We start from the raw sequence: 24,175 nt of genomic DNA on the forward strand, positions 1-24,175 counted from the left end.
ATTAACTCTTGATAAGGCATACCTGTTAATTGAAAATCATTTCAGGTGACTACCTCATGAAGAGGACTGAGAGAATGCACTGAGAATGCAAAGCTGTCATCAAAACAAAAGAGGGCTACTCTAAAAAATGTAAAATATGAACTATCCTTTTTGCTTTGTTTAAAGCTTTTTTGTTTACTACTTAATTCCATTTGTGCTCCTTCATAGTTTTCATGTCTTTAATATGAATCTACAACGCCGAACCCCCCCCAAAACATTGAATGAGAACGTGTGTCCAAACTTTTGACTCGCACTGTATTTCCTCAAATACTCTGTGCTGCTGGGAACCTTTGTTTTTCAGAATTAGTCACTAATGTCCTACTCGTCTCCATTCTCCTCTTCACATAATGGCTCCATCACTGTCAAAGCTCTCACTAACAACCAAAAAAGTGGATAGTCTACTGATTTCTACACAGTCAACACATTCTGCGAGATACTGAGATACTCTTTGCTGCGGTGAAAGCCTGTTCCTTCCATTATCTTTTAGTTGTTGTATATTGTAGAATGTGGCCGATAAATTGGAGAACCTGATAATGTCAGTGCATAAACTAGGGAGTTGTTTATGTGGATTTCTAACCGTGATTTGCCTCTATGTGAAATTTAGCCTTTTTTTTTAGCAATCTTTATGCCAGCATTTAAAGGGTGAGGTTACACTGCAGACTAGCCACTGCTCTGCCAGCATCTTAGCCATCCAACCACAGAGCCGCTCACCAGTTTTCTTGCATACTGTTAAGTTGCCACAGTGATGGTCTGCAGTAAAAAGGAGGGAAGACACAAAAACATCAAAAAGGGGAGAGTTATACAATCCTGCACATTGAGCTACATCACACAGTCGCTGTATGGATAGCATCACAACTGATTTTCACAATGAAATTGCACAGTTTAAAACTGAAAAATTGTTTTCCAGGCCTGTGTGCTCATGCATTCAACTGATTTCTGCAGGAAGCAGACAGCTCTGTTTTCATTGCAGTGGCCAGGTTTGGTATTACAGGCCATTCAATTCAATGGGAACTTTGCCTGCAATACCAAACCTGGCCACTGAAGTGAAAAATGTGCTGTTTGCTTCCTGCAGAAATCAACTTAGTGCACAAACAGCTCATCATAGGGGGTCCTGGGCAGTAGATCTCCGCCAATCTACTATTGATGGCGAATCCTGTGGAAAGGCCATCAATGCTTTACATTCGGACAACCCCTTTAAGATCCAGCTCTCCCCTTACATGAAAACATGCACACAATAAAAATCAAGTTACAGTGCCTACCATAAGAGATAGCTGATATTGTGCCAGCCACACAGCTCCAGTCAAAGAGTTTTCATAAACCCTGTACCCATACAAATGCTAGCCACAATAAATCTACAAGTGCCAGGCATAATGGCCCAAGTAGAACTCACTAACAGAGCAGGAACAGCATTTTACTAACGTTTTCCATGTTCCCGCACTGTTCATAACCCTTGAAGCTTGGAGATGATTGCCTGAATTAAATAAAATGCTACCAATTGACTAAAGAGGAACAATTATAATACGGACACTAAAGGCTATATTATGACTGTTGAAATGAGGCTTTAGGTTTCAGGCAGATAGGCAATTAAATATACAGTAAATAAAATCAGTTGCGATGTCCAGTCACACAAGATCCCCACATGTCCTGGTGACATGCGCCTAACCAAATTATTTAGTACATACTTCCACTTCATGGCAAATTATTGAATACATTTAAGAACAGGCAATCAATCAAAAATAGTGCTCCATAGTGCAGAGGGGCACAAATCATGGGAGAATTTGCTAAGAATAATAGTACCTTATAGGTCTGTGTACCCTGTGTACACCTGTTGAGTAGCTGAAGCCTCCTCCTGGTGACATGCGCCTAACCAAATTATTTAGTACATACTTCCACTTCATGGCAAATTATTGAATACATTTAAGAACAGGCAATCAATCAAAAATAGTGCTCCATAGTGCAGAGGGGCACAAATCATGGGAGAATTTGCTAAGAATAATAGTACCTTATAGGTCTGTGTACCCTGTGTACACCTGTTGAGTAGCTGAAGCCTCCTCATTACGGATAGCAGGAACCTCAAGGAAATGCAGTAAAATGCTGGGGGCCATGGCGCACTTGAACAAGATCCGGACTCCGTAGTGAAGACTTGAAGTCTTATTATACTAGGCAACTAGAGATGAGCGAGCACCCAAATGCTCGGGTCCGCGTTATTTGAGTCGAGCTTTTTGGAAAATTCTAGAGCTCTACTCGAGTAACGAACCCCATTGACTACAATGGGAGACTCGAGCATTTTTGTATGTGGGACGCCGGGTCCTGAGCTTTTTTTTTTTTCTTTGTTCGTGTTCTCTCTCTCTCTCGCCAGCCAAAAAATTTGCCATTGAAGCGCGCCGCGCCACGGCGAGGCCAAAACAGGCACGTCATAGCAGGGAGGAGCCAAAAACTGGGGTGGGGTCGAACACGGCGTGATACTTGTTCGAGTAATGAGCACCATCAAGTACGCTAATACTCGAACGAGCATCAAGCTTGGCAGAGTACGTTCACTCAACTCTATAGGCAACGCATTCCAATCCCAAATCAGGGCAGATGAGGGTCCTATTTCAGGATTGAAACGTTTGCTTAGCTTAATAAAACTTTAAGTCTTCGCTACTGAATTCTGATCCTGCTGAAGCACACTTGTCTCCCAGTTTTTCACTGCAGTTGAAAACTTATTATGATATATAAGGAAGAGAATTACTGTAATGGGAGGCCATGACACCAAGAAACCAACTGAAAATCAGTAGTGAAGTCAAATGTCAAGGGAATTTGTTGCCTATTTTTGGTGCCAATTATTAGGGTTTGGACAAAAAGATACATGTATCTTTCATCTTTGCCCTCAAAGAGCCACAACCTTTTTGTTTTTCTGTTGACATAGCCATCTAAGGACTTGTTTTTTCTAGGACATTGTATTTTTTAATGGCATTTAATTTACCATACAATGTAATGACAGGGTTTTTAATAGTTTTTGTGGAGTAGAATGGAAAAAAAAGTAATTCTTGTATTTTTTTTGGAATTTGTTTTTACATTGTCAACTGGACAGTAAAATGTGTTAAACTTAATTCTGCGGTTCAGTACCATTACAGAGATACAAAATTTATATATTTTTTGTTATGTTTTACCACTATAGCAAAATTTTAAAAAAAACTTTCTCAGATGTAAAAATTATTAGGCTTAATTCACCATTTTCTGAGAACTATGACTTAACATTTTATAGTGATAAAGCTTGTTTTATGTTTTTTACTATTTTGGACTACATACAACTTTTTGTTCCATTTTTTGGAGAGGCCAGGTAACCTAAATACAGCAATTCTGTCCTTGTGTATTTTTTTTTTCTCTTACAACGTTCACTGTGCCAGATAAAAAAAGAACGTGATCTTTTACATCGTTCAGACTTTTAAAGAGCCAGGTGATACAAATTAAGTTTATTTTTTTTTCTGTATTTATTTTTTATGTGATAAATGACAAAAGGGTTTTTAACCTTTAAAATTAGTGATATGGGTTATATTTCTAAAAAAAGGTTTTAATTTTATATTTTTTTTCAGTCCTAATGGAGGACTTGAACATCTGATCACTTGTTTGCTTGCATAATTCACAGCAATACTTCTGTATTGCAGTGTATTATTGCCTGGCAGGGTGTAATAGGAGTATTAAGATGCACATCAGGCGGCCTCCACTAGTACCTACAGCTGTCATAACAACACTTCGGCACCCCGCTATTACATCAGATGGGGGTGAAATTGGCTGACAGGGAAAGTTTCTCCCTCTGTCTAACTGCTTAGATGCTGCAGTTGACTGAAGCATTCTAGTACTTAAATAGCCAGGGTCACAGTTATCTTTGATCCTGGCTGTTGCTGAAGGGTGTCAGCTGTAGTATGCAGCTGATACCCCCTGTGTATGAAGCATGCTTAGCTCTTAAGCTCACTTCATGTAATCCCCTGCGACATCTGACATATATGTATGTCCCATATTATGAAGGGGTTAATATCACCAATACATGTATACAACATATCATGAAGGGGTTAATATTACCAACTCAACATCACCTGTCAAGAACTGACAGGCCTCAAGGCATGAGATGCAGTTCACACCAAACCAGTGGCCAAAACAACCAGTCAGGATTCAACTTAAATTTTTCTAGTACAGCTTAGAAAACGGAAACAATCATTTCACTGGTTGCTATGGGCAGAGTCTCCATTTTTGCTCTGCAGTAGTTTTCATACATAATCAGTGCCAATTAAATATACCTACATGTGTTGGGTTCAAGGATAAAAGGTGTCTGAGAAAATGTGGTCCACTGTAACCTACAAAATGACAGTTGAACTTTGATTGGTTGCTATAAGCAACAAGACCACTTTTCCTCAACTTTGATATGAGGAGAGCTGTCCAATCAGGTTGCTGATTTTATTTTCTAGTTTCAGGAAGAAGATAGTGGGAATTTGATTGGCTGCTATGGAGGACTCCTCTTTCTTGTTGCTTGCGGTTGTTTTGCTAAATGTATTCCATTAGGTCTTCAACTTGTCTCAAGTACTTAAAGAGGTCTTGTCACCCCTACTGGCATGTCTGTTTTAGTAAATACTTGCATCCCTATGAATTAACAATTCTGGAGCATCTTTTCTTAGAACTCCTGTGTTGTGCCATTCCTATATTATTCTTCCTGGAAATGTATAAATTGACAAATGGGCGTTACCACTTCCCTTGCCAACAAGCTGTGTTCCTAGAAACTCTTACTCTAGTGATACCATGTTTCCATGTAATATTAATATACATTAATTTTCGCCCCAAAATAGACACTAGGTCTTATTTTCAGGGGAAGTCTTATTATACTTACCTAGCAGGCTCAGTCCAGGTCTCTCCCACTTCTCTCCAAAGCTCCAATGCGCTGCGGCATAGATTGGCCAATTCATTAATCCCGATTCCACAACACAATGGCTGTGATTGGTTCTTCGACCCCTGCTCAGCCAATCAATTCAGCATTCGGTGAAAGAATCACAGCCATTGCATTGGTTCATGAAGCACTGCAGTGCTCGAGAACCAATCAGAGCCATTGCTACCTGGAGGTGGGATTTATGAATCCCGTAAACAGGAAGTGATCTTCTGTGTATGGCCGAGGACTGCAAGAAGCAGCTAGGGCTTATTTTTGGGGCAGGGCTTATATTTCAAGCCTCCCCAAAAATCCCCCAAAAAACAGGGTAGGGTTTACTTTTAGGGTAGGTCTTATTTTTGGGGAATCAGGGTAGTGTTGAAAGTGTAAACACAAACCCAATTGACAAGCTGAATGGTAACACCCAGTTGTATATACATTTATACATTTCAGTTAATATATTCATACATTCCAGTAGGAATAGCAGAGGAACAGCAGAGCACAAATTTCTACCCAAAAAATGCTACAGAATTGTTATTTCATGAGAAAAACAAGGATTTACAAAAACAGACTTGTGAGGAATGCTGATAGGACCTCGATACTACACCGCATAGGAAAGCTATTAGGTTTGCTTTAAAAAATGACATCAATAAACATGACGTAAGGAAATAGAAACACCGGACATTATACAAGGGATGCATTGTGATTTCTTTTACCTTCAACATCATCCTTGAAAAGCTCTTCAGTTCCAAACTTCAAGATATCATCCAGTTCCTGCTTTGTCATGGAGCCAGATTTGGAGCCCAAACCCGGCCGTACTACTAGATGGGTCAACATCATTTTTCTCTTTGCCACCTGTGTAATCCTTTCTTCTACGGACGCTCTGGTGACGAACCGATAGATCATGACTTTTTTATTTTGCCCGATTCTGTGAGCTCGGCTGAAAGCCTGTAGAGAAGGATTATTAATAAGTGTCTTGTAAATTTCTCTTATAACAAGTTTCCCCATTTTTGCAAAATATGCTGTATTACCAAGGACTAAAGATGAGTGAGCATACTCGCTAAGGCAAACTACTCGAGCAAGTAGTGCTTTATGTGAGTACCTGCCCGCTCGTCTCAAAAGATTCGGGTGCCAGTGGGGGGCGGCAGGGGAGAGCAGGGAGGAATGGGGGGAAGATCTCTCTCTCACTCTCTTCCCCCCGCTACACCCTGCTCACTCCCGCAACTTACCGCTCTCCCCCGCCGGCACCCGAATCTTTAGAGACGAGCGGGCAGGTACTCACATAAGGCACTACTTGCTCGAGTAGTTTGCCTTAGTGAGTACGCTTGCTCATCTCTACCAAGGACCCATACGACGGAACTAAGAATACCTACAATTCCACAAAACCAAACTATCAGGACTGATCTGCCAACTTATAACTTTGTTGTGTGCATGAGGCTTCAAAAAAGCAGCAGCGCTGCGAATGCAAATATTTTTATTAAAGCAGAGGGGTAATGGGAAAGGTCTATTAATGGTGGTGTACTATACAAGACTTGTTTCAGTCTTTCAAGATGAATCTGGTGTAAACTAAAAACAAAACACCAGGACGGCGCTGTCCGGAAACCTTGATAAATGAGTTGTGCTCATTGTTATTCTGATATCCCGCCCACTTTTCCAGACAAATTTGTACATGGGGGTTAAAAGGGGCTTTAGCAATTAAGCGCTGCAGAATAGGTTGGCGCTATACATAGAAAGATTATTATTATTATGCCATTCAGTAGCATTACATTGTTCCATATATTCATGCCAGTTTGGATTAGAAAATCATCCCCAGGATTGTAATCCTTTTCAAAAGATGAAGAATCACTAATTAATTGACCTGTATATCGTTGTGTGGGTTCCAGTCTGAGTCATAAATGATGACAGTGTCAGCTGTAGCTAAATTTATCCCCAATCCTCCAGCTCGGGTAGACAATAGAAAACAAAACTGCTGAGCACCTGGAGCTAAAAGAGAGGAAAGAAAAGTTAGTGAATGAAAACTTGGATAATAAATGGATAACATGTCACAAGTTTATTTTAATGAAATCTGTTTAGATGAAAGAGGCCTACACTTCAGAAATCCCAAATAAGAGTTGCCCTATTTACATAGACAAACCGCATAATATTTCCTATTTTGTCCACTAAATGGGATTGTATACAGCACCTTAGTTGCCTTTATAACGTTAAAGACAAGCTTTAGCTTACATACAGCTGATTTGCTAGGTGTAATTTAGTTGATTGCTGAGACTTGCTCCTGGGAGAGGGGAAGAGAGCACTGGCTCATCAGATGTTTGCACACACAGCAGTTCACACGAATACTTCAGTAACCACATACAGCCATGGCCATGATATATAACGTTGCATTAAATTAAAATTTGCTGTACTTATGTAAAATTCATTACAAATATTACGATAGACATTAGGTTCAGCTGTAGCTCGTAACGTCTTTGTCGAGATCAAATGTTTTACCATTTTTTTTTCTCCAAGTGGTAGTGGAAATGTTGCTGGGCAAAGCCTGCTGAAAGCCATGAAAGCTAAGTAGATTACATAAAAGCAACAAACAACATTAAGATTGGGTTGCTTTTATTTATATTGATTTTTATATGAAAATAACAGCAGCTATTTCGATATCCTTTATCACCGACCTAATGTGAACTCTTGGGGATGCTGCAGTAGGTTGTGAATTTAAAAACTAGATCTTTCATGTTGCAAATCCTCTGAAGTGGTTGATGGAAATGTACGTGCTAATCTTAAAATTTGAAGGGCAATTTAAGTAAATTAGGAAAATGTGTTCGTTCATTCAGTGCTATTTGTTTGCCTACAAGTGTCAATATTGTAGTAGTTAATGTTGGTGTTGTAAAGATATTCTACATGACAGACTAACGTTTGACTAGGCAAAGCCAGGAATATGTTCACAGCAGTTGCCATTCCTTCCCCCACTCCTTTTGTCAAGTAGTCTGACAATGGCACTAGTCCCAGTGTCAGCCTATCAAAGGCATTAGGAAATCAACTATCCTCCAAGTTTAGGTCCCTGCACTTAAGATTGAAGAGATGTGCGTTTTAGAAAGTCCATTTACAAATATATTATTAAGCATTCTTGAAGGGGCCCTTCATTAGGAACCTCTATCAATTAACTAAAGTGGAAAGTAGCTACAATGACTGTCTTCATTTGCTGGAGGACTCATCTGTTCATTATATGGATGACCTATTGATTACAATGGGCACCATGTAATGCTTCACTTCTCCCAAGGTGGCACTGCAGGGGTACTGTATACTTATTTCCATGTCCCCCTGAAGATTTACATCCAGGAGCAGAGGAATTTCCAGGGAATAGTTCCAATAATAATGAATTGTAAAACGCAGACAGACACTTTAAAAAGAGCTGTGCCAACTAAAAAACTTACAAAAACTCAAATGTGGTAAGTCATTGCTCTAGTAGCCATTAAATTACTGCCGTGTGAGTTTAAATATTACTAAACTGTAAAAAGGTCATGGGATGCAAACCAGGAGAAACCCTCCTACTCTTTTGAAACTAACAATAGGAAGAGATAAAGAAGTAAGGATGCCCCCTACAGAGCTTTTCTGTAACTTAGGCCTCCCTCACACAGGCGTTTGCAGCATTGAAAAATGCTGCGTTAACTGTGTTTTAGCAGTGTTGTTATGCATTTTCAACTACGTTTTGGCTGAAGGAAGCTGAAAATAAAATCAATACCTACCTAGCTGGCATCGTCCGGTACCCTGCTGCTGCTCTCCGGAGCTCCGGGCACTTGTCAGCACCGAGAGACCCCCCTCTCTAACAAGAGATTACTCTGATTGGCTAGCTCAGCCAACCACAGCCAGTGCTGGATGCACCAATCACAGCCATTTATTGAATGGCTGTGATTGGTGAAATCAGCGCTGGCTGTGCTGGCTCAGCCAATCAGAGCAATCTCTTGCTGGAGGTGGAGTCTTCAAACCCCGTCACTAGCAAAATCTGCACGTTCAGCGATGACAAGTGTCCGGGGCTCCGGAGAGCAGTGGCAGAGACCGAAACGGTGCCAGCTAGGGGAGTATTGGCTTTTTCTTTTTAGGTAGCGTAGCTAGCACTTGCATTTAGCACTGTCAAAAACGTGGTACCAAGTTGTGCCAGGCTTTCAGCCGTGCTGGAACTGCTGCCCATTCATTTCAATGGACGAAGCACAGCTGAAAACGGCCAATGATAAAACATGCATCGCTGTCAAGGCACAGCACTTTGACGCTGTGTTCTGATTCTTTTGTGAGCAGCCCCATTGAAATAAATGGGAGCATTGTACAGCAATTAGCGCAGCGCTAAACGCTGTACAAAAACATCTGTGTGAGGGAGGCCTTACAAGTGTAATGATTACAAGTACTCTGTATTAACAGCCTCTAAGTGTTGCTTGATACAAATGAGAATTCCTTGACTTGATGTAAGCAGCAAAGTAGTACCATTAAACCTGTCTATTGCCTCCTGACGCAGTCCTCCTGTAATTCCTCCGTCTATTCGCTCATACTTATAACCTTCGTACTCAAGAAAGTCTTCAAGTAAATCCAGCATTTTAGTCATCTATAAAAGTAAGAGGAGTCAGTATATGTGTACAGAGATACAGCAGATATACAGCATTATCTACACCTGCAGGTTGGTTGCTCCTCTTTTCATCTATTTTAGACTGCATTAGACTTTATTTTCTTTATTGATATATACTGGACCTATAGAATACCAATATTATATTTTTAGGTAATTTAACCAATTAGGGAGATGTGGCATCCTCCATCTCCTTCCAGCTGTCTGTACTGTAGTTCCCCATTTCCTGCCTGCAGTCCCATTCACACACTAGTATAGTACTTATAAGAAGTAACACAGGTAATTACCAAATATATAATAAAAGCCCAAATGTTGCCATGATGCTGATTACTATAGTGCTAAGATAATGCCAACCAAAAGGACATGACATGCATTTTGCCACCACTTCTTTTTTGGTATTTTAGAGTGGCATATACTCCTTTATGGGTGTTCTATTTTGATTCAACTAGTATATGCTTGGCTATAGCATTTGTTTCTATGGTTTGTATAAGTGTTCTAATTGTAAAAGAGTAAATAGAAGACAGGAGGGAGAGGAGGGGGAGCAGCTGCAGTATCTCTTTCCCAGTGTTTCAGCAGAACAGCATAAGAGAGAGAGAGTGGAGAGGGAGGAGGATCAGCTGGAGTTGACATCTGATTGGCTGAGAGCACACAGCAAGGCTCTGATATCACGTCAGGAAGAGTGTGCCCACACATCAAGCAAGAGGAATGAAAATGCATATCTACAGAAACCAGTAGAGGCAAGGAGAAATGCAAAATAAGAAGGTTGAACTGTTTCTGACTACATCTAATACACATCCACAGCTGTCTAAGACTTCTGCATTTCTCAAGACTTATGACTAAAAGAATGGAACATTATTCAGTTCACAAGGCAGATAAATGAGTGATCTGACCAGCATCGTACATCATCTTATTATCCTACAATTGCTGCCAAGAATTCTGCTAGAAATGAGATACCTGAGAAAAAATAAGAACTCTGTGTCCTTCGTCTTTTAACTTTTTCAACATCTTCTGTAGCAGCATCAATTTTCCAGAGGATTTCACTAAGGAACTCCCATCATAAGATCCATTTGGCAAGACCGGGGCCTCCTAAATTAAAATACATATAGTGAAGAAAGGTGGAGGTGTCCTGGTCCTTTAAGTAGAACCAACAGATTAAAAGACGTCCCAATGTGGAACTGACAACAATCAAGACATAAATAAACTCATATAAACCATACCAGTTTTAGACAGGACCATGAATAGGATCTCTGTAGTGTATTTATGGGCAACTTGAATAGGAATTTACATGGTGTTGTCCAAGTTTTACCTGATGAATCATGACCCCTGTCCAGTTAGTAAGCAACAGAGTTATACAGTATGGCATAGGTCTGTGTTTTTCAATGTTTCTAAGCCGAGCACCCCTTCTCAAATAAGTAACATAAAAAGTAACCCCAAGCCAACGAACCTGTAATATGCAGCTTAGTTACCCCATAAAGGCTTGGCTTGACATGTAGAATAGGTTGTGGACCTATGGCATAGAATATATACCACTCATATCCATACATAGGAAACATTCATAGATTAATTGAAGAGGTCAAGTGACCAACCCATAAATCCTAACATATATCCTATGACATGTAACTCTGCCGTTGAATGCTGAGCTCACATGACACATGCGGGGGTCAAGTAATTGATACTGTGTTTTGTCCTATTTATTCACCCACAGATTCCCTTTAAATCCAAGGGCTATAGTGTTTGACTGTGCAGACACCAGAGTCTACTGCCGTGTTTTCTTCAATCCATGGGTATATTTCAGGAGCGTAGCTAAAGGCTCATGGGCCCGGGTGCAAAAGTTTCTCTTGGAGCCCCCAACTTCTCTTAACCCCTTAACACAGAGGCGTAGCTTGAAGCTTCTGGGCCCCAATGCAAAACCTGTAACAGGGCTTCCAACTATAATGCTTTATTCATACTACAAGGCTCCCTATATGGAGAAGAGAGGCCTTATGGGCCCCCTAAGGCTCCTGGGCCCGGGTGCAACCGCATCCCCTGCATCCCCTATAGTTACGCCAGTGGTATATTTTGTGAATGATAAAAAAGTTCATCAGGAACATATTTAGTCTGTAGCCGTTGATATTCACTCATCAATGGTGGGATATTATGCTTCACTGTTTGGAGACGACATGCAATGGTTCTGCAGTATCATCCTACGCTATTGGGGTAATTGATCCAAACTGTTAAATGATTACCCAGCCATTGCAGCTATAGCACAGAGTGACTGCATCAGGCACAGGGCTGAGCCCACTGTTAATGGGATATGACGAATTATCCTTCAATAATTGAGGCTTTGGTGCAGTGCAGCAATAATTAATTAGAAGTCACTACAGCCCTAACCTGAGGTCTATAACTTTAAGGGAATGCAAAGAATGCAATATGAATGATGACAATTGTTAATAAATGAGACCTTTGGAATTAACCCCTTATTAGCTATGTCTACGGAAGTACACACAGGGTATGACGGACAAATGAACATACCCTTCTAAAGTTTAACATCATTAAATGTACAACTACGCACTTGGGATAGGAAGACAAATGTCACCATTTCATCAAATAAAAAGGAATAGTACTTGGTAAAAATGTAGTATGCATAAAAAAAAAAACCAAAATATGAAACTACATGCTGTATAGCTGAAACATATGCTTTGAATAGAGCCTCCATGGCCTTCCAGAATATGGATCACACTAGAAACATAGCAGCCAATGTCAATCTTACCACAGCAGCAACAGGAAAGAGGTACGGGTGGTTGCAGCATTTCTTCAAATCCATCATGATATTCAGCAAGGAGACTTGGTTCCCACCACCTTTGGAATTCAAGGCTTCAAAATTCCGGGTTAAAATGAATTTATAATATTTCCTAGATCAAAGTCAGAAGAAAAAACAAAACAAAACAAAACATAATTGGGAATAGATAAAAGAGACACATTCAGGCAACTCTTAGATATACCAGCATTTTTTGACCATGCATTACAATGTAAATCTGCCGCAAAATACACACGTGATTAGAGATGAGCGAGCATGCTCGTTTAAGGCTGATGCTCGAGTGAACATCGGTCTTCTCGGGTAACTGATTACTCGTCCGAGCACTATGCAGGGGGCGGTGGGGGGGAGCCTGGGGGAGAGTGAGAGAGTTCTCTCTCTCTCTCCCCCCCGATGCCCTCCGTTGCCCCCCAGGATTTGCTCAGATGAGTAATCAGTTACTCGAGAAGCCCGATGCTCGCTCATCTCTACACGTGATATATGTGGATAACTTTAAAGGGGACCTGTCATCAAGATCATGCTGCCCCATCGACAGCCAGCATAAACTTGGGAGAGGCACGCAGTAAGTTTTTCCTAAAATGCTGCAGAATTTCTGAATACAATATTTCTGTCTGCAATACATGTGCCTGTTCCAAGCTCAGGCTACTTGCGGTTCAGGCAGCATGAAGCGGATAGCAGGTTCTTTTTAATGTAGATAGCTACAGGAGAATTTTTGATCATAAAAATGACATGAAACATAAGACACATCTTACTCCAGTGTGGTTCATAGTAAGACCAGCGTATGAAACACTGCTCTTAAATTCCTCCATAATCTTTAAAAGGGAAATAGAAAAATAAATAAATAAATGAAAAAAAAATCTCTCCAAAAAGTTTTCACTATAAACACATCCGACAAAATAAACATAGAGAACAGGCAAGAAGAAGTGATTAAAGTCTGGTGTCTTGCAGCATTTCACTCACTTCTGCATTTGGCTAAGCTCCACTCGTACTATTAATTCTGTTTTGGCTGGCATGTTCTTAAAGACATCTGCTTTCAGCCTCCGCAGCATGTGAGGCCCTAGTAAGTCATGAAGTTTTTTAATTTGGTCTTCCTTAGAGATGTCAGCAAATTCTTCCAGGAAGCCATCCAGATTGCTGAGAGGGAAACATCACATAAAAGGCATGTAAAGCGTTTGCATAAAGAAGGATGGATCTGTTTTGGTGGCACAAATTCAACACTGAAGGATGAAAAGTTAGTAAATCAAGGCAACCTCACTGATGAACCCTCATTTGAACGAAGGCCAGTTGAAATGAGTGTTGAGGTCAGGAGACATGGTGGCACGATGGTACTGTGCATGACAATACTAGATAACATGGTTGGGACTATGAGACTGAACTCAACTTGCCTGGGGTTTTGATGTTCTCCTTACTAACCAAAGTCAAAAGCTTATGTCCACATAGGACACTATGTCCGTAGCAGAAATGGTGTGCATTCACCATGGATTTCACCCCCTTACTTGAAGGGGTCAAATCTGATGTAAAATCCACAGTATAACCTGGCATGTTGTGAATTTAAAATCCACACTGCAGATCAATTTACATTGTAGGTTTTTTTCCCCGCAGCATCTGGAAGAGATTTACTGAAATCTCATCCACTTGGCTTAGACGGTTATACGATACATATTTTCTGCATACAGATTGATGGTGGAAACTATGCAGTGTATGTGCCAAATCTGAACATACCCTACTAAGACAGGTTAATTGTCACTGGCCTTGTATCCCCCATTATATGTATAGGACAAAGAAGACAACAAAGCTTGCCACACATGCACTCTCCGGTAAATGAAAGATACAGATACAGCAGACCTCGGTCACTGCCAGCTCAGGAGTCTTTTCGGTTGTTGCCAATATTCACAGTGATACACATGTAATCACCATTCTACTGATTATCATGGGGGTAGCAGCAAGGGTTGGACCACTGCTAATTATTTTGGCAGAAATAGAATACCCCTTTAATGATATAGAAGCACCAATGGATGGATGGATGGATATATCGATAGATAGACATGAGATAGCGATAGATAAATAGATAGATATATAGATAGATATGAGATAGATAGATAGACATGAGATAGATAGATATGAGATAGATAGATAGATAGATAGATAGATAGATATGAGATAGATAGGTAGATAGATAGAGATAGATATGAGATAGATAGATGATAGATAGATAGATAGATAGATATGAGATAGATAGATAGAAAGATAGATAGATATGAGATAGATATTAGATAGATAGATAGATAGATATGAGATAGATAGATATGAGATATATAGATAGATATGAGATAGATGTGAGATATATAGATAGATATGAGATAGATAGATAGATAGATAGATAGATAGATAGATAGATAGATATGAGATAGATAGATAGATAGATAGATAGATAGATAGATAGAAAGATAGATATGAGATAGATAGATATGAGATAGATATGAGATAGATATGAGATAGATAGATATTAGATAGATAGATATGAGATAGATAGATTATATAGAAAGATAGATATTAGATAGATAGATAGATAGATATGAGATAGATATTAGATAGATAGATATGAGATAGATAGATAGATTTGAGATAGATAGAGAGATAGATAGATAGACAGACAGGCTGCAGTGTTCATGTGCCAATATGGCATATCATCGCTTTCGTCTAGATAATATATGTATATTTATTTTCTGTAGCGTTATTCGTTTTGTGCATAACAAATACATTTTGCATTACAGTTCAGCAACATACTCCCATTTACATAAATGGCTTGAACCCGGTGTAAAATCTTATTTGTGTATCTCTCAGTATGAAACGCTTTTTACATTTTTAAGCCATTCAAAAATTCATGCAAATGATTTATGCAAAATAAAAGCACGCTCGCAAGAAAGCTATAATCAATATGCATTCCCTGTGACTCATCACCGCTCTCACTCAGTTGTTGAGAACAGGCAACCCCTCCCACCTATGAATTATGCATGATTTATATTTTTCCACAGTCGGAAACAACTGATCTTAATGGTGTTGACATGACTGGAGTCGGTATGACAGCAGCCAGCCATGAAACAAAGGAAGAAAGAAGTATACATGGAGGCCAAAACTCTCAGGCCGTAGCCGTGGGGAGATGTTGGGGCTGCAGTCGGGTTAATACAACCGGCATCTGTTCAGTCTCACAGCTACAGATTTGTTGACCTTGTACTTTTGGTTACACTGAATACAGGGAAATTTATATGTCAAGTATGTAATTAAAAGCATACACCCCAGTTAGATCCAGATAGGGGATTGTTACATTCTGCATACAACTATGAAGGTCATGTAATAGGAGTCGGTTGTAAGAGCTCATTAGCTCTTCTTTCTTACTTTCAAATTTACTTTTTTTTATTGAACCATTTCCAAAAAATTAAAAACTTAGGGTTATCCAGGTATAAAGAGGACCTGTCAGCTCTCCTGACATGTCTATTTCACTAAATACTTGTATTCCCCAAGAAAACAAAATTCAGGAGAATTTTTTTCTTAGACATCTAGTTCTATTACGTCCTGTGTAGGGCTCCTTCACACTGGCAATCAGGATTTTGCTGCAATTTTTCCCACAATTTTTGAGCGGTAGCACCACTTTTTTCCTGCTAAAACATCGCTGCTGCTTGCGATTTGATTTTCTTGCACATTTTAATCCTGTGTGATAGTCAATAGGACTTTCTAATGTTGAAAACGCATCACAAAAAAAATTCATGTTCATGCTTTGAGATGCAATAAAAAGGAGGCTCCATAGGGAAACATGGGGGATAAAGAAAAAAAAATCGCACATTGCAGAAAAAAAAGGGCATGCCGTGATTTTATTTTTCTTGCAACATCGCATGAGTGAAAACATCACAAATGTGAAGGAAACCATTGAAAATCATTGGTTTCATTATTCTGCGTTTTTACTCTTTCTCGCATTGTGTGAAAATTGCACAATTTCCCCAGCAGTGTGAAGGCGCCCTAACCCTTCCTGGAAATGTATAACTGAAAATTAAATATTTGTCACTACCATTTTTCTTGCAATAGGATGTAACCCTAAATAATCTGACACAATGAGCACAAATTGAACTGCTTCAGACTGTTGGAACACACTCCACTGACAAAGAGACTGTGTGTGAACACTTAATTTATACATACACATATTTCCAGGATGAATAACAGAGGGATGGCACAATGTAGGTTTCCAAGAAGGAATGCTCTAGGATTGCGATTTTATGGATATAAAGGTATTTATTAAAACAGACATGTCAGGGTTACAATACTACAGAATTGAAGGAGTTGTTCCATCACAACTAATTTGTATATTCCCATAGTAGTTGACATGTTGCATAGCAGCACTGGCATGCTGGGTTGGAAGTTGTGAATATGAGGGTAAAATCTGAATGGAATTGTTATATTCTTCTCATGTTTCCTCAAGGTACTCCAATTTCCTTTCATACTCCAAAAACATATTGATAGGTTAATTACCTCCCTTTGAAATTAGTTATAGTGTTTGTGTTTGAGAAATAGAAATCCGATTGTAAAGAGTTAAAATATAAGGGGGAATGCTTGTAATAGATGGGCCTATCTGGAGTTTTATAGAAGCCTTAAGCCCCATTTACACAGAACAATTATTGCTCAAAATTCGCTCAAAAGCCGTCTTTTGAGCGATAATCTTTGTGTCTAAATGTGCCCATTTTTCAGTTTTCTGCCAAATGACAGTTTTCAGTTCTGCTTGAACCCAGAACAGCTGATTAGCAGGACCGCAGGCTGTGTCTGTTGTCCATGGTGCTGAATTCTCCAAGGGGAGCCTGCAGCTGAACAATACAGCTAATTACAGAGCTCAGACCTCTTGCTGAGTTTTGTAACAGCTCTCAGAAGCTCATTTGCATGCAAATGAAGCTGATAAGTAATAATAGCAATTAGTGCTTATTAGTACCTTTATGCAAAATGATCGCTAATCTTTCAATCTTTTGAAAGAGATCTGAGTGTGTAAATGGACCTTAAAAGTGTGCTTATATGTGCAACTTCCATCCATTTGTGATATGGAGGGAAACTGTTGGGCTGAGAGTCTGATATGAAAAATCGCAGCATATCCTATTTTTGGGTGATTCTTATTTAGGAATTGCCCATTATCTCCTATGGCAGCATAAAAAAAGCATCACACTTGCATGCGAGTGTGATGTCTTTTTTTTTACCATTTAACCCCTTTGTGATATTAGTTTCAAAGTGTAGAAATACAATGAACAAGATTACGGTCAAATAGACCCAATGGTAGCACACGAGGGTTAGACTATTGCAACCACATGTGATTTTTTCACGTGCATGAAAAACGCATGCACATCGGTGTGAATTGTGTGTATTTACCGATGAAACATATCACACATGCTTGAAAAAGATTTTCACTGACCTACATCACACTTGCCCATGTAAATACAGCAAAACACAACAAAACCTAAACAGTTTTAGGGATATGCTACTATATCTAAGTTGCTGTCAAATAACATTGCAATTACAATCTGCTTGAATGGATTGTGCTGTTGTATTATATTTGTGATCACTGTTTTAATACAAATGCCCTTCTGTGACTTTAGGCTTCTTCTTGCAGATACCATCCAACACTTACTTGAATCTTTCAGGAGTGAGGAAGTTGAGAAGGTGGAAAAGCTCCTCCAGGTTATTCTGTAGTGGGGTTCCCGTTAGCAGCAGTTTGTAGTCAATTTTGTAGCTATTTAATACCCTAAAGAACTTGGAAAAGAAAGTTATGTGGTGGCAGTCCAGAAAAGAAATAGTCATCGATTGTTCAGTTAGCACATTAGTATTTGTGCACATTCACACAAGTGTTCAGCGTACACATGTGGTTCTCCAAGCTCATGTCACCCTTGCCTGTTTTACAGAAAAAATGGGCACAGATGACAAAAGAAGGGAAAATGAAAAAGATGCCGTGGAAGAACATTTGGATTAATACTTAATCAAATTGCTACATAAATTATGGTAAAAACATAAATTGTAGTCATTTAACATCTGGACAATAAATATGCAGGGTGTAGTCTAAAAGACTGATCCAGCACTGCATGTCAATACTGAAGTCCTATAGCAAACTTGAATAGGAAGGCATAGATGTGCTACGCAATACATGCATGGAGCCATCACTGGACCCGTGTTCATTCCACGGACTTTCAACACTGAATCTCCTGCAGACGGCGGTGGATGACTTCCTGATGATCTGCCCCTATCGTAGCAGAAGGAGGCCACTTCAAGTACACTTTCCCTACTTCAGTCATAGGAGCAGTCCCATGGGACTGCTTCTTACATGCTACTTCTCAACTCTGCATTTTTGTTTTACTCTCTATCACTGACAGGGGCCACATTACAAAATTGAAATCCATGTTCCGGGGCACCATACCATCATATAGTATAGCCATGCCTTTCTATTCAAATACGCTATTGTTATTTCAATATAGGGTACCAGCATTGTGATATAGTGTTAGATCAGTCTTTTTGACTATACTCTGCACAGACCTTGTATGACACCATGACGCAAATACAGAATGATCATAATTAAAATACCCCTACTCAGATATGTCTAAAAAGACATCTACTGGGAGTAAATGAAGCAAACTTGGTAATACTATTCAGGACATGCAGAAGCAATCCATGTGAATAGAAATCTCTGGGCAAAAGTTATCAGTGCTGAAAATCCTAGTTCTGGTGGTGAGATTTGTAACTATTTTTTTTTCACATGGATCACTTCTGCATGCCCTGGATAGTATCATTACCAAGTTTGGTTCAATTAAGCCCAGGGGATGTCTCTCTAGACATCTCTGAATAGGGATACTTTAATTACGATCACTCTGTATGCTCTTTGTAGAAGTGAAACAATTGTCATGTTCAATATTAAAGTTTCATCTCAGAAAAAAAAGCAATAACTTACTTTTGATTGGTTATTTTTCAGTCGGTGAGCTTCATCCACCACAAGACATGCCCATTCAATGGAGCCCAGAATGGCATGGTCAATGGTGATAAGCTCATATGATGTTAGGAGCACATGGAATTTTATTTGTGCTTCTTTCTAGATAGAAAATAAAAGGTTAAACATAATTCTGTTAGTATAGTAAACATTTGCATGTTTTTTTTTTCTTTACAGCTTATAATTAAAGCTAACCTAATGCCCATACAGCTGGCATATATTCCACCTAATCCACCATAAACATGCACGCTCGGCTTGGATATTAATTCAATTGGAACAGCAGCCTACACCGGTGCCAGACCCCTATGGCAATAGCTGATCTCCCATGGGCACAAAGGATCAAGAATGATAAAATCCAGCATAAGCAACCCTTCTTTTCCCTGATATTTGTATTGTGAGAAATCAGGATCCCCACACACATTTATTAAGATTGGTAGTTAAACGGGATGCCTGGTTTAGAAAACCCACATGAAGGAATAGACGAGGGTCCCTCATTTATAACTAGCATCAGTAAACAGGAGTGGGGAATGACTACAAAAAAAGTCTCATCCTCTTGACGACCCAGAACATGTGTCGTTAGATGGACAACACATTGATTTTAATAGGAACTATTTAATATTTTCTTTCTTCTGTGGCGGTGATTAAGAATTATACTTTTACTATAAAGTTCTTCAACATCTGATTTCAATGGCCTCTTCTGAACAATAGGAAAGATATTGTTATTTTGTATGCTAGTATTACTTACGAACACTTGGGTCTACTAGCATGGGTTTCCACTAATGAACTTTTGGGACATCACCTAAAAATATATTCATTGGGGTCTAAAGGGACCCTCACCAGTCCCATCTTCTTCAAGGTTAAAAATATTTCCAACTGTATATTTTACATTGTAATCAACAGCAACAGGTGGACATAGAGCTATCTAAAAATGTTAGCAAATATTATTATCATCAGCCCCCAGGTAAAAGAGTGAGCTCATAATCTGATGAATTGGCTCTTACTTTCATTCGAAACACTTTCTTCCCACTTTTGATGGCATTGTCCTCAAAGGAGAATTCATTCTCTCTGATAACGGCACGGCTGTCTTTATCACCAGTGTAAGTCACAACATAAAACTCTGGCGCCCACATTTCAAATTCCCGTTCCCAGTTGATGATTGTGGACAAAGGAGCACTGACCAGGTAAGGACCTTTGGAATGGCCCTGACAAAAGAAGAATCAATAAATAGTATATTATTATATATACGAGACCCTGAAATTAATTTAGAGTCTCTATCAAATAACATAGGGAGGTTCTTCACATGCCTTCAAGCTATGCTTCCATTCCCAGAGAGAACAGAGCAGAACTTGTGCACCACTTTCTTCCCTATGCAGAATCTGTAAATCAATACAAAAGGACTGAGAGTAGTCTACGAACTAAGCATTTAAGAGCATTGGATCCTTACCTGTCATTACACTCATACAAAACATAGATTGGGTTAACAAATTGCCTTACAATGAATACTCTATTAATGGAAAATGGAGAGTAATGCTTGACTGTGAGACCAGCTTACCCCGCAGCGCCTCCTCTTTTTAGCCAAGTTCTATCACCTTTCTCTGATAGGATGGGGTTCCAATAGTAGGACCTTTATCCCCACCAATCAGAAATGTAGTGAATATGATAGTAATATACCCTAATGTGCATCGATGGATTACCCCTTTAGGCCTTAGTCACACAGGCGTTTTTCCCCGCGATTTGCGGATCGCATGACGGATGCGCATCCGCAAATCGCGTGACCAGGGCCGAAAAATCGCCCGAAAATACTGCTCCTAGTCGCGTTTCAATAGAAACGGGCCGGAGCTGTCCAGCGCATTGAATTCAATGGAGCCGGCAATATAGCCGGCTCCATTGAAAGCAATGCGCTGCGGGCGATCGCGGGATGAATTTTCGGGAAGGGCTTAAATATATAAGCCCTTCCCTGCAATTCATCCAGAAATGTGTAAAAATTAAAAAAAATATATATACTCACCCGGTCCCGGCAGACGGAGTTCAGCCGCGGCCGGCGGCAGTTCTCTGAACTGCTCTCTGTAGTATTCAGCAGCCGGGGATTTAAAATCCCCGCCTGCTGAATGAGCTGCCTCTGATTGGTCACAGCCTGACCAATCAGAGGCAGCTCTCACTCACACCCATTCATGAATTCATGAATGGGTGTGAGTGAGAGCTGCCTCTGATTGGTCAGGCTGTGACCAATCAGAGGCAGCTCATTCAGCAGGCGGGGATTTTAAATCCCCGGCTGCTGAATACTACAGAGAGCAGTTCAGAGAACTGCCGCCGGCCGTGGCAGAACTCCGTCTGCCGGGACCGGGTGAGTATATATATATTTTTTATTTTTACACATTTCTGGATGAATTGCAGGGAAGGGCTTATATATTTAAGCCCTTCCCGACAATTCATCCCGCGCTCGCTGGCAGCCCACTGCTTTCAATGGAGCCGGCTGTATTGCCGGCTCCATTGAATTCAATGGGCAAACATTGGCAGAGAAGAATGGTTTGTTTAGTATATGTTCTCAATGGGGTCGGCGCTGCTGCCGCCGGCCCCATTGAGCGCATATAGAGAAGAGAACAAGAATCGCAGATCGCAGATAGGTGCGATCTGCGATTTCTGTTCAATAATTTATCGGACGAGCGCATAAAAAGCGCTCATGTGTCCGATACCATTGCAAAGCAAATCAGCAGACGCATGCGCAAAACGCGCGAAAAAACGCCCGTCTGACTAAGGCCTTAAAGAGTACTGTAACTGACTAAGGAACTGTGAGCTGGCCATTGGCCTTCAGCACTGTCCAAGAGGTCTACCCACCAGCATACTAACTTGAGATGTAACCTAATGAGACCTAGTGGCACACAGACCAAAAGTCATGCCTGCAATACTTTTTAATTTAATTCTGCTCATGCTGCACTGAAAAGTGTAAAACAGAAATTTTCACGATATTGTAAAATATTTCTTGCTGTGTAATAGGATGAACAAAGGGGCTCGAGCTCTTGTCTACCAAAAATTCCCAGACATCAAGCTTCAAATATGTATAAGGCCTCATGCACATGGCACGTCCAGATTCCGTCTGTGGAAACCTGCACGGAATGACCGAAGCCAGCGACCCTGCATACCTGTCATTCTCCTGCTTCTCTCTGCAGCGGATGGCCGCAAGGCTCGCTGTCGGACATGTGCAGTACAGATTTTTTTTTTTAACTCCTGCTTTTCCCATGTCAACGCCTAGCGATGATGTGGAATCTATGACCTTTCCGCAATGTAAACTGTGAAAGGGCCGCGGACCGGATGGCTTCCATTGACTGCAATGGAAGCCATCCGCACGAAATCCGTGCAAAAATAGAGCATGCTGCGATTGTTCATCCACGAGCAGAAACTGCAATTGGTTTCCGATTGTGTGCATGAAGAATCACTTTTCCATAGCATGCTATGGGCGGTATTTGCTGCGGAATCCGGAGGCAGATACCCGCTTCGGATTCTGCAATGCAAATCCGCCCGTGTGCATTAGGCCTAATATCAAAGAGAACAGTTCTCTTTAAAGCGGTGTCTTTACTAAAGACAGTTCTTAGTGACACCTGAAGGATCCCAATAACAGAAATGGTAGTCAACTGGTCTTCAAATCACTGTTTTAACTTTCTCTAACTCATCTACTTTGTCCACCAATCTGAAAGGATAGGAACAGGCTGAAGGCTGTAACCAAGAGTCAAGAACATGAGTGGAGCCTCAGGAAGTAAGCACACTCTTATCCCGTATACTCAAAAATTGTAAGAATGGACTGTCATGGCTTTCACTGTATGAAGGAGATGGGTCCACATTAATGGAAGCAATCTAGGTTTATTGCATGCTCTAATTGGTCTACTGTTGCCTAATTCAGCCTTTTTGCAATATTCATGCCATGTAGTGTAACCAAAGTAACGCTATGCCCCTGTCAATGTTTTAAGAAAACACCATCTGCTATAATGATATTTTCCTTTGTAATTTGAATTAAAAGAGAGAAAAAAATCAGACACAACATCTGTTAGCAGCAGGTTGGTCACACGTGGGACTGATCAAACAATCCATGTTTGCCTCACAGAGTGCACTGACTTAATGAGAGCTTTTTATTAAAGCAAACACTGCATTGTTTGTCCTGCCTCTAACGAGGCACACTTATATTCTGCAAAGGACGACCAATTATCAGATGTAGAACCTGGAAGGTCTGGGAAAGTCTGCATCAATCATGCATCAGTTTTACTAATAACACATATTGCAATAATCATATAGCTGCACATGCTTTAGGCTTCATGGTTCTCACTATCAGTAATGTACATAGAGGATAGGAGGCCTAATAGGAAAAAGCAACAACATTGGATATTCCTATTACTTATTGCATCACTCCCTAAAAAATAGGTAGTCGTAAAGGGGTTGTTCTCCTTCTAGTGGCTTTGCTGCAGGAAGCAGACAGCTCCGAACATTGCGCAGTGATCCGGGCTGGTACTGCAGGTTGAGTCCTATTGAAGTGAGTGGGAGTCAACCTGCAGTATCAACATGGGCTACTGAGCAATGTACAGAGCTACCTGCTCCTGCAGCAAAACAGCTGGAAGTGAGGCAACCCCTTTAAAAAAGTTCAGAATAAACGGACAACTGGGTGTTACCATTCCCCTTATCACAGAGGTGTGTCCTTATAAATACCAACCACAAGCACAACAGCCTCTTCCAACCCTGGGATTCATATACTGGAAGTTGAAAACCTAGGTTCTTTCCAAACTCAATGAAGGGTTCACATGGACAGGATTGGAAGGATGGACAATATTTAAAAACTAGAGATAATGTTAATAAAGGACA

The 24,175-nt window shown here is 40.2% G+C and overlaps 1 protein-coding gene across 14 annotated transcripts in view; it reads right to left on the bottom strand.

Moving 5' to 3' along the window:
- Positions 1-24,175, bottom strand: part of CHD5 (chromodomain helicase DNA binding protein 5) — a 159,069-nt gene that overhangs the window by 45,391 nt on the left and 89,503 nt on the right. For 12 of the 14 annotated variants that reach the window (XM_066607322.1, XM_066607313.1, XM_066607312.1 and 9 more), the window contains exons 15-24: positions 20,332-20,532; positions 19,295-19,432; positions 17,987-18,108; positions 13,288-13,461; positions 12,283-12,424; positions 10,488-10,619; positions 9,398-9,515; positions 6,792-6,916; positions 5,650-5,881; positions 751-789 (exon numbers count right to left, since the gene is read on the bottom strand). In XM_066607322.1, coding sequence (XP_066463419.1) covers positions 751-789; positions 5,650-5,881; positions 6,792-6,916; positions 9,398-9,515; positions 10,488-10,619; positions 12,283-12,424; positions 13,288-13,461; positions 17,987-18,108; positions 19,295-19,432; positions 20,332-20,532 — 1,423 coding nt within the window. The remainder of the gene's footprint in view (positions 1-750; positions 790-5,649; positions 5,882-6,791; positions 6,917-9,397; positions 9,516-10,487; positions 10,620-12,282; positions 12,425-13,287; positions 13,462-17,986; positions 18,109-19,294; positions 19,433-20,331; positions 20,533-24,175) is intronic. The other 2 variants (XM_066607323.1, XM_066607315.1) reach the window with 1 other exon arrangement.

The sequence above is a fragment of the Eleutherodactylus coqui genome, chromosome 6, assembly GCF_035609145.1.
Source record: "Eleutherodactylus coqui strain aEleCoq1 chromosome 6, aEleCoq1.hap1, whole genome shotgun sequence".
NCBI classification, from domain to species: Eukaryota; Metazoa; Chordata; class Amphibia; order Anura; family Eleutherodactylidae; genus Eleutherodactylus; species Eleutherodactylus coqui.